Source organism: Poecilia reticulata, linkage group LG9 (assembly GCF_000633615.1).
Source record: "Poecilia reticulata strain Guanapo linkage group LG9, Guppy_female_1.0+MT, whole genome shotgun sequence".
NCBI classification, from domain to species: domain Eukaryota; kingdom Metazoa; phylum Chordata; class Actinopteri; order Cyprinodontiformes; family Poeciliidae; genus Poecilia; species Poecilia reticulata.
The window spans coordinates 9,930,124-9,943,771 of NC_024339.1; the positions used below are offsets into that span (position 1 = coordinate 9,930,124).

The 13,648-nt window shown below is 39.5% G+C and overlaps 1 protein-coding gene across 2 annotated transcripts in view; it reads right to left on the reverse strand.

The window, feature by feature from the left end:
- The window catches only part of fras1 (Fraser extracellular matrix complex subunit 1), a 271,118-nt gene that overhangs the window by 48,646 nt on the left and 208,824 nt on the right, over positions 1-13,648 (reverse strand). For both annotated transcript variants that reach the window (XM_017306806.1, XM_008417773.2), the window contains 11 exons: positions 13,118-13,255; positions 12,702-12,734; positions 11,346-11,477; positions 11,130-11,252; positions 9,883-10,130; positions 8,896-9,047; positions 7,522-7,684; positions 5,184-5,316; positions 3,905-4,089; positions 2,657-2,810; positions 316-579 (listed from right to left, as the gene is read on the reverse strand). In XM_017306806.1, the coding sequence (XP_017162295.1) occupies positions 316-579; positions 2,657-2,810; positions 3,905-4,089; positions 5,184-5,316; positions 7,522-7,684; positions 8,896-9,047; positions 9,883-10,130; positions 11,130-11,252; positions 11,346-11,477; positions 12,702-12,734; positions 13,118-13,255 (1,725 nt within the window). The remainder of the gene's footprint in view (positions 1-315; positions 580-2,656; positions 2,811-3,904; positions 4,090-5,183; positions 5,317-7,521; positions 7,685-8,895; positions 9,048-9,882; positions 10,131-11,129; positions 11,253-11,345; positions 11,478-12,701; positions 12,735-13,117; positions 13,256-13,648) is intronic.

The following is a 13,648-nucleotide window of genomic DNA, read 5'->3' on the forward strand; positions in this document are numbered from 1 at the left end:
AGAAATTCAGTGTCGAGTAACATTTTCTTTACTTGAGATAATTTTTCTTAAAATAAGATAATATATCTTACTCGTATAAGTAAAATTGGCTTGTTTTAAGTAAAAATACACTAATTTTAAGATATTATAGGTTTATCTTGGTTAGATATTTTTTCTTGTTTTAGAAAATCTTGACAAGATAAATTTTCTTGTTCTGTTGGCAGATAATTTTTCTTATTTTAAGAAAATTGTACCTTATTTTTGTACTTTTTTTTCTTGTTTTTGAAAGGAGACTTTTTGCAGTGCAGAAGTTGTGTTTTTGCAGTGTAGTCTCACCCGCAGGAAGCTGCAGGCCTCTGTTGACGGTCATTCGCGGTCCTTCGCTCCTCCTGACGTCCATGGTGAACTGCAGCAGGCCCGTCTGGGTCTGCGTGCCGTCGGTGAGGGTGAAGCCCATTTCGTCGGCTCCACCACTGATGGTTTCGGGCGTGTAGACCAGCAGCCGGTCCAGAACGTCCTGGTAGGTGAAGGTGGATCCCTGTGTGAGGACGCGCCCGTTTTCCAGAGGCTGAGAGTAGAACTGCCGCCGGCGAAGTTTTCCTGGATTGTTAAAATGTGGAATAATTTCAGCATTAAACTTAGACGATGTCCAAAAACAAAGTTGTTTAAATTATTGCATAAAATATATGATTACTGCTTCTGACGTGGACCAAAAAGTTGAACTCTGGTCGCCTAAAAATCTCAGTCTCGGTTCGGTTGAAGTGGTGTGGAAAACGCTTCATCTACTTTCTAGTGCAAATACCTCAATACTCTTGAAATAAGACAAAAGTAACTTAGAATTAACTTTTTTTAAACAAATAAATCATTGAAAAATTCCACAAGAGAAATCTTACAACTGCTAAAAACTGACACCTCTCCATTGTGTTAAGAAGAAAGTTGCGCTCAGTGTTGGCTTTACAGGTTTTTTTTGTCAGTACTAATTGGTGTAGCGCCCCCACAGGCGAGGAGGGGAACAGGTTTCTCAAAATATTTGTGATTTTTAACACCATGCGACTGAAAATGTAACATGTTGCAATTTTATTCCAGATCAAACCAAGACTCCCGGGAGAATCACGTGTGAAAACACTTTTAGCACGTTAATTATTTTCACAGGAGAAATGTCTAATTCTGCACATCATTCAAAGAAAAGATTCATCTCCAAGATGAGTCAATAGGTTCACCCTTGCAGCCGGAGAGCGTTCCCCTCTGATAAATCCGTTTGTTTGAGCGGCTCGCTGGAGTGAGGACGATAAAGAGTTAGCCAGTTAAAAAGACAAACTGCCTGGGTTTCGTCATCTTGTCTGAAATCACTCAGATTCCCGCTTGGTCCCATCAGTCGTACTCAGCGTTGGCTTTACAGCGCCGTCACACTCGACTTCACGGGCTGTTTTACGGTGCTTTAACTGCAGGCGGGGTGTTATTACAAAATGTTCACACCAAGGTGTGTGTGCATGTGTGTGTGTGGAGTTTAAGAGAGAGATGGAAGATGAAACCAGGAAGGCGGCAAATTGAGAATTTCTTTGGTGGAATAATCCAGGAGACGACCGTCATGTATAGACACTCGAGGATTGACAGGAAAAAACAACAACAACTCTGTCCCACGATTTTAGGCACTAAAGTTGGTCTGGATGATAAATTGCTGAATCTGTCATCTGTGTCTTGTCTTATGAAGCAATTTCTTTGAGCCCACCAGGCTTTGGCATCGTGGAAAGAAAGAAAACTCATTTTGGGGCGGAGAGAGGAAACTACGGAGGTCAGCCGGTTTGAGAGTGTGTGAGGAATGGCTGCAGACGTCGCCGTGTTTGTCTTGTTTTAGGCAATCTGTGTGTCGGAAGTGAGAGTAATGTGTTTATCCCTCTGTGTGCGCGATCTTCTCCATCACATTCAGGATAATTTACAGTAGAAATACTTCAACATCACCGCTGAACTGGTGGTTCAAATGGGACAAACTATCCTGCAAATGCTCCGTTTGCACTCAGTCTGCGTGCTGATACAGGTGCAACATGATTATTTCAAGATATTTCTAACAGTTATTAATTAGTTCTTGTGACATTTAACAATACGAACTAAAATATAACAAAATTTTATGTGTTGAAATGTCCATACACAGGACAAAACATAAAATTAAACAAAGAATCCTACAGTTTCAATAATGTACAAAATATAAATAATATGCAAATGTCTTAGTAGACCTTAAATAAGATAAAACTAACTTAGAAGAAATGTTTCAGCAAGATGAAGGAGCTTGTTTTAAGTCAGTAATTCCTTTAACATGGCAGATTATTTCATGTACAACCAGAGGTGGGCAGAGTTACAAAAACTGTACTCAGGTTGAAAGAAGTGACTCAAGTACTAAGTTAAGTGGAAATTTTGGAGTTTTAAGGACAAAAATGACAATAATTCATATCAGTAACAAAAAACAACAAAATCAGATAAAAGAAAACTTTTCTAAATCAGTTTCATTCAATAAAAACCTCAAGAAACTTAAATAAAAACTGCAGGTGTGTGTCTGGTGAATTTTAGTTGTTTTTTTTCTAAAAAATGTCAGAGCATTTTAAATCCTTTTATACTTTTACTGTTTTCTATGTTGAAATGAAGAAGCGTATTAACAATCTATGTTGCTTATGTCTGCGCTCACCGTAGGTTGGGATCCTGACGACGGTGAAGACGAGTTCGTTTTCCGGCGTGTCGCCGTAGTAAACGCTGAGAGACGAGTTGGTGACGACGACGCCGGAGTTTTCCTCAACGTGGACGCTGCTGACGGAAACCGTCAGCTCAGAGTCGATTTTACTCTGCGGGACGAGATCAGAGAGGAATGAGGAGATGAAACCCGGAGGGAGGGAAGGAGGGAGATGAAAACACCAGAATCGGAATCATGAATCTGAATCAAAACTCAGATTTCAGTTTGAGTTTGATTTTAACTGAATTTTACAGGTTATTTTTTGCTCTAAAGATGGAAAAAAAGCTTTAAAATATTTCCAGATGCTCTATTTTTATTTTTCTACCTTGCAGAAACTGTTTATTGCTGCAAACGTTCACACTCCTGACAGCCTCATCACTTCAACTGGAGTCTAAAAACAGGATTAACCGGCTGATCGAAGACGGCAGCGATAGTTTAAGTGTTTGTCAGATTACATTACATGGATTATAGATTACAATAACTTCCAACATTTCTAGGTGTGCAGGTTTGTAGACGGCAGTAAGATCTATGATAAAGTCTTCCTCCAGATGTTAATAAAACAAGCTGTAAGCTGTTTAAAAAAGCTTAAAAGACCGGCTTACACTGCAAAAACATGACATTTTACAAAGTATGTTTATGTAGTTTCTAGTGCAAATATCTTATAACACTTGAACTAAGACTAAAAAAATTAACTTGCAAGTAACTTTTCAGCAAGAATTAGGAGCTTGTTTTAAGCAAAATAGTTCTTAATTTTAAAAAACTGCTAGCTCAATTGGCAGGTTACTAGGCAACGGCCGGAACTCCACAGGTGTTGCTAGGCAACGGGCAGTGCCTGCTGATTTGTGAAGATAAATTCCGTAAATTTGTTCCAAAGGCAAAAAACGTTAACTTATTGCCAAAAAAAACAGCTGGGTGGCGTTCTTTAAACGCTTGGGATGTTTTTAGAAACAGCAGGAACTCAAACGGAAGGATAAAAATGTAGAGAATTTGAATTTTGTATTAATAAAATCCTGATCTGCTTGAAAATCAAAGATAAAGACGTGGGGACTGGTTTAAATACTTTTGCCTTTAAATAATTTGGGAGCATCAAGTTGATTAGAGAAAGCCTTATTTTTTGTAACCACAAAAAATTCTCAAGTTTTTTACAACCAAAAGCAAAACGTTACAGTACGTTTGTCTCAGGTGTTGCACTGCGGACGTCTCTACCTGGATGTTGATCTCCACAGTGAACGTCTCCGTCTGGCTGTACCCGTCGCTGACGTAGAAGCTGAAGACGTCCTGGCTGGCCTTTTGCCGGCTGTCCTGGACGTAGAAGACGTGATCAGAAACCAAATCCTCCACAGAGAAAGGAACATCTGGAGTCACAGCACGCGAGCCGCCCACCGAGCCACCTGCAGCGGCACAAAGAGAGGCGCAGCGGTCACAGCTGAACCGTAACAACAAGAACTGCTGCTGGCCGGGAATCACTTCAACAATACGGTCAGCGTGTTTACAGGAAGCACTTATAATCTTGGAATCTGGGTGAGATTTTGTTTTGCAAAAAAAACGAAACCTCACCCAGAAACGTTCGGTCTAGATTCTAGTACAAATGTCTTAGTACAGTGAATTAAGACAAAACTAACTTACAAGTAACTGTTCAGCAAGAAACAGGAGGTTTTTCTAATTTAATAATTTTCTGCTGCCATTGGCTGATTATTTCACTTATAATAAAATATGGCTCCCATGTTAGTTACTGATGGATGGATGGATGGATGGATGGATGGATGGATGGATGGATGGATGGATGGATGGATGGATGGATGGATGGATGGATGGATGGATGGATGNGATGGATGGATGGATGGATGGATGGATGGATGGATGGATGGATGGATGGATGGATGGATGGATGGATGGATGGATGGATGGATGGATGGATGGATAAAATGAAGGATGAGTGGTTTAGCTTTCACTGCATCATTTTAATCTTTTCGCCCCTCCCCTACCTGCTGCTGATGCCTGCAGGTCTTGTATTTATCTCCATCTCTGCTCCTCTGTTTCTGTCGTTTTTTTCTTACTGCTCCTCCACAGAGGTCAGAGTGCAAAGCTAACAGCTGATCAATAATCTAACATGGCTGCCTCTGTTAAAAGCTTTCCTTTCCCTTTGTGGAGCCATTATCTTGAGCTCCGATATATCCAATAACTTTCAGGACTTTCTGCGGTCTGCTTCAGAACTGGAGGCTTTAATTTGATTTCCTCCTTCCTGCTCGTGCAGAGCTACATCTCCCAGGTCCGTTTTCGTCTCAAATCAGCTTTTTAATTCTCTCCTATCTGCTCCTCTCCTGAACAGAGGATAAAACATCAGAGCATTTGGTCTGCAGTGATTCTTTTCCAGGACATTTAGCCGGGATCGTTTGAATGAGACAGAAACATAAATGTGTAAATTATCGTGAGCGACTGGTTTAATTGGATTTGTTGCTTTGTGCAGCTGGTGAACTGAACTCGCCTCTTTTCGTGTTTTCGATGAAGCCGTATTTGGGAGGGCTGACGAGCCAAACCTGCAGCTCGGTCTGCGGCGTTTCCACGTCCGATACCGTGATGTGATTGGTCGACAGCAGAACCCGGCCGCCTTCCTGGACCTGCCGTTTACAGGAAACGAGTCATTCTGACAGAGTCACTCCAAATACAATGGTAGGAACATTTATGCTAATCCAGAACAGCTTTAGCGCTTTGCTAACATTTAGCTTCCCCTAAATGAATGTTTTTTAATAAATTCTAATTTACCCGGCTGTTTTGTAAACTTTCAGCTGAATAAAATCCTGTTTTGATGTTTTGGTTATTCTTCAAGTGGACGTTTATATTCATGCTCTTATTTTGACGTAGACGAAGTTTGTTTACAAGGCAGTTCCACTTCCTCCCCACCAATTACTTTATTTAAAACCAGAAACATGGAGGAAGAAAATAAAACATGGACAGTGGAGAACAAGATAAAAACATAAACACATTTATAGAGCATGTAAATTAAAATATCAAAAACAAATTGTACAGTTGTAGTCTTTCAAGGTCATATATAATTTAATTAAAGTTAGCACATTAGCTACTGCTAACTTGTCGATTCAGCAATAATAATTCAGGTATTAGTCGATTATTAAACTAATCATTAGCTGCAGCTTTAAAATTTCCTAATATCAAAGAAGAATAACGATGAGCAATATGACAAGTGATGCTTGAAGTAAGTTTTTGTGATTTAAATTCCGATCTTATTGAAAATGTTTATAACGTTTTAAGCAGTAAACAGAGACAGGAAATAGGCTAACGAGACGGAAAGACACTGGACGATGGAACAGAAGGTGAAGAAGACAGTTTGTGATAAGTTTTAGAGCATAAAGCAAAAAGGTTCATGCAAAGTCAGGAAACACACAACTGGGAGTACCAGGAAGACAACAGCTAGCGCTCGCACAGTCCAGGTCTGGTGTGATGCAAAGGTGGGCTGACAGACAGAAGGTCGCAGAATCACAAAGCAGAAACTCCAGATGGGAAGCAAGTAAAGTTTCCAGACAGCAGACACCAAGTTAAAGGTCAGGGCTTTTAATGAAGACACACAGGAAACAGGAATCTGCTCACAAGGACCAAGAATGAGTTAAGATTCAGGCAGAAGCAGCAAATCATGTTGGACTCAGAGAGTAAATAAGAACGGAAGGAAATGTTCAAGGTCGTTCCGCAGCACAGAGTCGAGTTAATGTCAGCGAGCGAAAGGAGGAGCAGGAAGAGGTAAACGCCTCGACTCTGGACTAAATTTGCTCAGCAAACGATATCATTTATGATTATTTTCAGTCACAATAAGTAATGCATCAATACATCAATGATGAATTAAAACGATATCAATAATTTCCATTTCTTTTCTCTGTTTCTGCTGCTTTGGCCCTTTTTTTGCAGGATAATTTTGTTTAGAATTCATTTTATTTATCGTTTCTGTTGTTTTGCTTATTTATTTTGGATACTTGAAATATATTCCAGTTCTAGTGTTAAATGTTAATTAGAATTTAAAGTTTACTGATCTTTGAATGTTTATTCTTTTACAATTATTTACAGCAAAAACACAAAATCTAACCAATTAATTTTGGTCTATTTCACAGAGTAAATATCTCAGTACACTTGAAATAAGACTAAAATTAAAAGTAAATTTTTTTACAATACATAAGAGCTTGTTTTAAGTCAATAATTTCTTGATACTGAAAAAGATTTGCAGATTATTTAACTTGAAACAAGACATTTTTCCCATGTTATAAATCAATATATATATTGTTTTTTAATGATTTATCACATGAAGAAGCTCATTCACATGTGATTTTAAATGAATTTGTTATTGTAAACTTGTAAAATTGTGTTTTTGTCACATTAGCAGAATATTGATATAGATTTTTGCACATAATGGAAATGCAGTCAGAGCTGCAGATCTTTTGCGCTGCAACAAACTAAACAACAAAGTGTTTAGTTTCACCTCGTTGAAACTAAACAGATGTTTCATTACTTTCCACCCGAGAGTTTACTTCTCAATTATTTGTTGCAGCAATATTTCTTATTTCATCACCTCACTTTGAGGATTAATACAATATTCATTAATTCACTCAGATGTGTTTTCCTCTCCCTCAGGCTGATAACTTTGGTGTTAAAATAAAAAACAATAGCAACAAATTACATATTTCCCTTAAGGAATCCGGAAAAACTACCACCTGAGATCCTTGTTCTGCTGAAAATGTGAGCAGATTTTGTGACTCAACATTTAATTCAGGTGATACAAACCAAAGTGAGTTAAAGAGGAAGGGAATAAAACAGGAGCCCACCTTGATGCCGCCCTGCACAGCGACCACCGGCGGCTGTCTGGGCGAGGCCGTGATGGTGATGGTGCATATCTGGTTGTCAAGGCGATTGCTGTCTCCGTCGTGAACAACGAAGTGGAAGACGTCCGTCACCGGCTGGCTTCCCGTCTCCAGCGATGTGACGTACCTGCACACGGAGCACCGGGTTGGTTTTCAGTAGAAAATCGCAAACTGACCGACATGCAGGAGGAAAAAACTTATTCTGATTCAGTTCAACAGAAAAATGCATGAAACCGAGAAAAATTCAGGATTCATTCAAATGACAGTGTTAGCAGTGGGGCTGCAACTGACAGCTATTTTAGTAATCAATGAACCTTTCGATTATTCTGACAATTAATTGATTAATCGGATAAAAAAGGGGCACGCTCTCCAGATTTTTTAATTAAACCTTAAAACTTTTATTTACAACAGAAATACATTGAGATGCAAATAAAACAATTTTTTAAAAGAAGAAAACAAACATTTTATTGCCTAAAATGCCAAACAATAACATTCCTTTAGTGAATCTGGCCTGAGTGACGCAAAAACCTAAAGATATTTACAAAGGTGCTTTTATTTTAAATGCTAAATGTATTCATATTTATACAGTTTTAGCTTATTTACTGCTCTAAACATTATTTTTTCAGCAAATAGCTTTTTTTCAAAACAGTTATTTCAACAATTAATTAATCACAATTAATCGTTTGAGCCTTACTTTAAATAAATAAAAAATATTTATCCTTTTATTTTACATTTCTGCTCATCCTAGTTTAAGCTAACAGGCTCAGTTTGAGAAAGTAAAAATGTTCAAGTCTCATTTTGTGTCTTTCAGAAACATTAGATTGTAGAAAAATGAGTTAGTTTTAAGTTTTCCTCTCCTGGTTTAAGCTAATAACGACTGCAGCTCCAGCATAAAGAACCCTTAACGCCATTTTATCACCTACAATCTGGAATAAACAGCTCATCTCTTCTTTTCAAGTGGTGTCTTTATTAGAGCTCCTCCGGTCCTGAAGGCTCTTAACGAAACCAGAGATCATAATTATCCCTGGAAAATCTTTTGACTTTAGTATGAGAGCTTCTTGTTTTTCTGATAATGGCTTCTTTGGGTTTTTTAATAGCCTTAAAAATCAGCCTTACTCTTCAGGTTGCTCTGCTTCACAGGCTTTTACGGGCATCTGAAGTTGAACTGAAATCCTAATGAGATGCACTCCACGGTGTAAAAAGTATTAACTTTGAAGCTCAGAGGAGCACTTGAGAAAAAGTGGATTTAAACCATTAAAAGGCGTCAGTAACTTCATCAATTTTCACTAACGCTCTACATAAATCAGTAACTCCATCGCCTGGATGTCCCTGCCTTACCTGATCCTGTGCAGGTTGACGTCCTCCTGGCTGAAGGAGGAATACTCCCTCAGCTCCTGCGCCTCCTGCTGGGAGGAAGTCCTGGTCAGGACGCCATACATCGGCACCGACACCAGCTGGATGTGGATCTGGTCGTCGGAGGACGTGTTGTCCTGGCAACGCCAAAACACAGAGGCGCTCAGCTCAACGGGTTTTTATGGGGCTGAACAGTGAAGTGCTAAACATTAAAAACTCTCGTCTTTAAATATACACCCCCTAGAATGTCATTGTTCACATGTGGAGATTTCGCACATGAGCGCGTAGGGCAAAAAGACGAATGTCTTACATGCCATCCATAACTGCGCTGCTAAGGCAAAACAGCTGAATAATCAAAATGAAACCCAGAGATGCAGGTATTATTATTTCAGTGCCGTGCGAAACAACAAAGGGAGAAAATAATGCAGAAAGAATTAAAAAACAAAATCACTTTTTTCCTGCTCTCTGTTGGCTACGCTACACACAGTGTTTCCATAGCAACTGACAACAACAACGCCGCTATACGTTTGAGGATTCAACCCCCCCAAAAAAGACTCCAACATTTCCCCAACAAAGAACAGAACAGTCAGTCTGTTACAGTTTTATGTTTTTAGGCTTGATGTTTCCTTTGGGATTATTAATAACTGATCGCTGTGGTAGATTAGCTACTGCTGCTACAAGCTAAGCTAACACAGTGGTGGTTGACTGGCTAATTTAAACAGCTGCTCTACTGATTATATGTTAGAGTTGGCGTGTGGGTCTATTTTTATTTTATTTTAAACTGAACTGAAACACACCTGATTCCACAGCACATCTACATGTTACGGTTGTAATAGTCAAGCTAGCATAGCTGACCTACTTCCCTTCTCCTCAGCATTTGTTTGAAAGCGTTTAATAGATAGTTATTATTATTATAAAAAGTCTGATGTGTTTCTAAGACCTTTTACCCAGCATGCATCTCTCCCCGCTCACCGTGTAGGCCAGGTGTGAGCGTCTGATGACTGTGCTGCTTTTCTCGCCCACTTCCAGCGACAGCGTAGCCGCCGTGTCTCTCCGCGGCCCGTCGCCCGCTCCGTCCAGCACCGTCACCTGTACCACCGTGGTCGCCATGGAGATACCATCACTGACCGAGAAGGACATGGCGTCGTCCTGGGTGGAGAGGCCGGCGTGCCGGTAGAGCAGGACTTGGTGGGTGACGTCGGCGAAGGAGAAAGTGTCGCCTAGAGAGAAAGACGAGAACCGATATCTTAAAACAAATGACAGAAATCGGCAGATGCCGATGTATCGTGCACCCATAATTAGGGTAATGTAGAGTCCTGTGAAAAGAGAAAAACCAGAGAGCAGATTATATATACGTCGATCAAAAAGTCTTAATTTGTCGTAATTTACAATCAGAGAAACAATTAGAAGAGCTTAAAACTACTGGACCTGAGAGTCAGATACATTTTTGGTTTTTCAGGAAAAAAACATTACAGCAGGATTTGCTATGAAACTCCAGGACGAATAATTGACATATCACCTAATTCCCATTTCTAACTACAGCGTAAGATCCGTCATGCTGTGGGCTTCAACAGGAAGTACGGCACAGAGTCTTTCAGAAAACTACATTTGAGTTATTTTGGGTTTTCAGCAGCATCAACACAGAAACCGATCTCTACAAAAACACAAAATCCTACAAAGTAATTTTGTTTATTTTCTAGTGAAAGTACTTGAAATAAGACAAAACTAACTTACAAAAAAAAAATTCAGCAAGATATTTGAGCTTGTTTTAAGTCAATAATTACTTGACCCATTTGCAGATTATTTCACATATAAGATTACATTTTTTCCGTATTATAAGTGAAATAATCTCCAAATGAAACTAATATTTTTCATCAATATTAAGGAATTATTGACAATTTCCTGTTTTGTCTTATTTAGAGTGTACTGATATACTTGCACTAGAAACCAACCCAAAAATATTTGCATTTTTACAGTGCAGATCCAAAAACCTCCAGGAGACTTTTATCAGCTATTGAACAGATCAGGAACATAATTTGCCTTCTGATATTTTTCTATCAGTATCTACAAGGCAAACTGACAAACTGTTCATCAGTGCAGGTAAACATGTCCGCCTCACTGGTTATCTTCTAAGATGCTTTTATTTTGGAAATAAGTTAGATGCATTGCTAATGAATTTGAAAACAGAGATCCGTCTCTCTTGTGGTCGTCTTGGTTACCGTTACTCATGCGGACGCTGTCGTCCCTCCTCATCAGCTCTCCGTGGACGGGAGCGTCAACCAGCTCAAACTCCAGGTCGTCCGGCGCCGTGTCGGCGTCGCTCACCGCCAGCTGCTGACCTCCTGCAGAAAGAAAACAGACAAGAGAAGAGAAAACGCTCAGAGAGAGAGAAGCTGCTGCGGAGAGGAATCGAGCTGCTTTTCATTTTCTCTCACCGACTGCAGCTTGTCCCCCCAGCTGGACTTCCAGCAGCGGGTCCAGGACCTGAAACACCGGCGGCTGCTGGTGGTTCGACAGCAGCAGGATCACAAAGTCCAGCTCAGGAGTGGTGTGTTCGCCGTCCGACACTGAGGCACAAAAAACACAAAATGTAGCAAAGACCTGCAGAAACGAGCACAACAAGGCCCCGCCGAGGGAAATTCCTTTAAATAACAGAATAAAACAACGTCAAAGCGTATCAATATGACCATAAAGCTGTGAATTTCACGCTTTGTAAGTGTATAACAAACTAATAACTTTTGATAAAAATGAAAAAGAACCAACTACCCTTTTTAAAAAGAATTGTAACAACAATTTTAGTAGTTTTAATTATTTTTATGGAATAATCGCTTTGAATTTTCACAACAGAATGACATAATGAGAACCAGTGATATATGTTTAGATCTATTTCTCTAGTCATTAAGTTGGAAACTATGTGTTATTTTTCTTACATCATTTAAACAAATATCAACATCCCAAAGAGGAAAATGTGTCCATCCTCTTTTTGCAAAAAAAAAAGTTGAACCCTAAAAACAGAAATAAAATTGTGGTTCTGTGAAACAAAACCAAAATTTCTGGAGGAGATATTCATCAAAAACTGAAAGTTTTGGTTTTTCAAAAGGGCAGGTAGCATTAACAACCCAAACAAGTTTTATTTTGCTGAGCTGAGAGTAAAAATGGCTGCTAGGTTGCTATGCCAACCTTTACGACAAGAACAACCAAGAGGTCAATTTGGGTTTTTTACTGCTTGTGTAATTTTCTATTAAATTTAACCTGAAATGCCTCACATTTTCCTGAATTATGAATTACGTTTTTGGTGTTTTGGTTTATTAACTGAATAACAAAAAGCAGTTTGACAGGACAGCTTCTAATCTGTTCCTGAAAAACAACGTGTCAGTGAAACATTGTATCAAACTACAGTCTGTAGTTTACAACCAGGCAATTTAAAAAGACCAATTAACCCAACGGCTTCTGAACTGTGGGAGGAAATCCATCCAAGGATGAGCGGATAATAAATAAGAAAGATACTAAAATCAGATTAAAAAGGACAAAATACAGATACACAAGGAAAACCTGAACAGAAGAAAAAAAAAGAGAAGTGCAAGATAAAGACAAAGAGGAAATAAAAGGAAACATCCTCATCAAAGACAGCCAAGACAATAACACAAAAAACATTAAAATAGAGAGAAAAACACTGTAAATAAACAATAAGAAGAGGTGAAAGAGAAGGAGTTTGCTTGTATAAAATGAGGACAAAGTGCCTCCTTCATGCTGTCTTCCTTTCAGGTTTCAGGTGGGTGAAGAATATTTACCTGTGAAATAAACGCTCAGCGACTCCGGCAGGCCTGTCGGGTTCAAACACAGCAAAAAGTTACAACTGGAAGCTGATGAAAGTAAAATAAAACCCAACTGTGCATTCTGGCGCTGTCGTACTGCGCAAAACAAACCTCAACAAATAAGCAACAAGGCTTAAAACAACTGAGGAGGCAAAGAGGATGGAGGTTCTGCTCCAAAACCAGGATTAAGAAACATTTAACTCAGACCGCTTTGATGTTGGATTATGGATTATCTTTCAGAACCAAGGTGTCTTAAAATATCCTCTGAACTTCCCACGCCGCCCTCAGACTGCTTTTAAAACGAAGTTCAACCTCTGCGCTGCTTTTTAAGAGACTGTGTCCAGAAAATGGCTGAAGCATAAAATCATGAACGGCTGTAGGTGAAGTCGCACCAGTAAAGGAGTACTGGTAGAGCTCCTGGAGGTGGGACGGCGCTGGCGGTGGTCGGTAGATTATCTTCCCGTTGTTGACGTCAGCCTGCGTGAAATGTTGCACTGCCTTGTACGGCCGGTCCCGATGCTCGATGAGTCCTGGAAAACAAACACAGGAAGTGACAATGTTTTGACTGGGACAAAAGGTTTTACATTTTATTGGCTTCCAGGTAAAACATGTTTACATTTCTCAGGTTTCTGAGGCAAAACAAAGAAACTCCAGGGAAAACGAAGGAAAGGAAAAGATCCGACATTTCAACACATGAAGGATTTATGTTATGTTGCTATGTAGCGCTAATACATAACAATGACACAGTGAGGGAGGAATGGTTTGATGGATGGATGGATGTATGGATGGATGGATGGATGGATGGATGGATGGATGGATGGATGGATGTGTGGATGGATGGATGGATGGATGGTTTGAGGATGGATGGATGGACGGTTTGATGGATGGATGGATGTGTGGATGGATGGATGGATGGATGGATG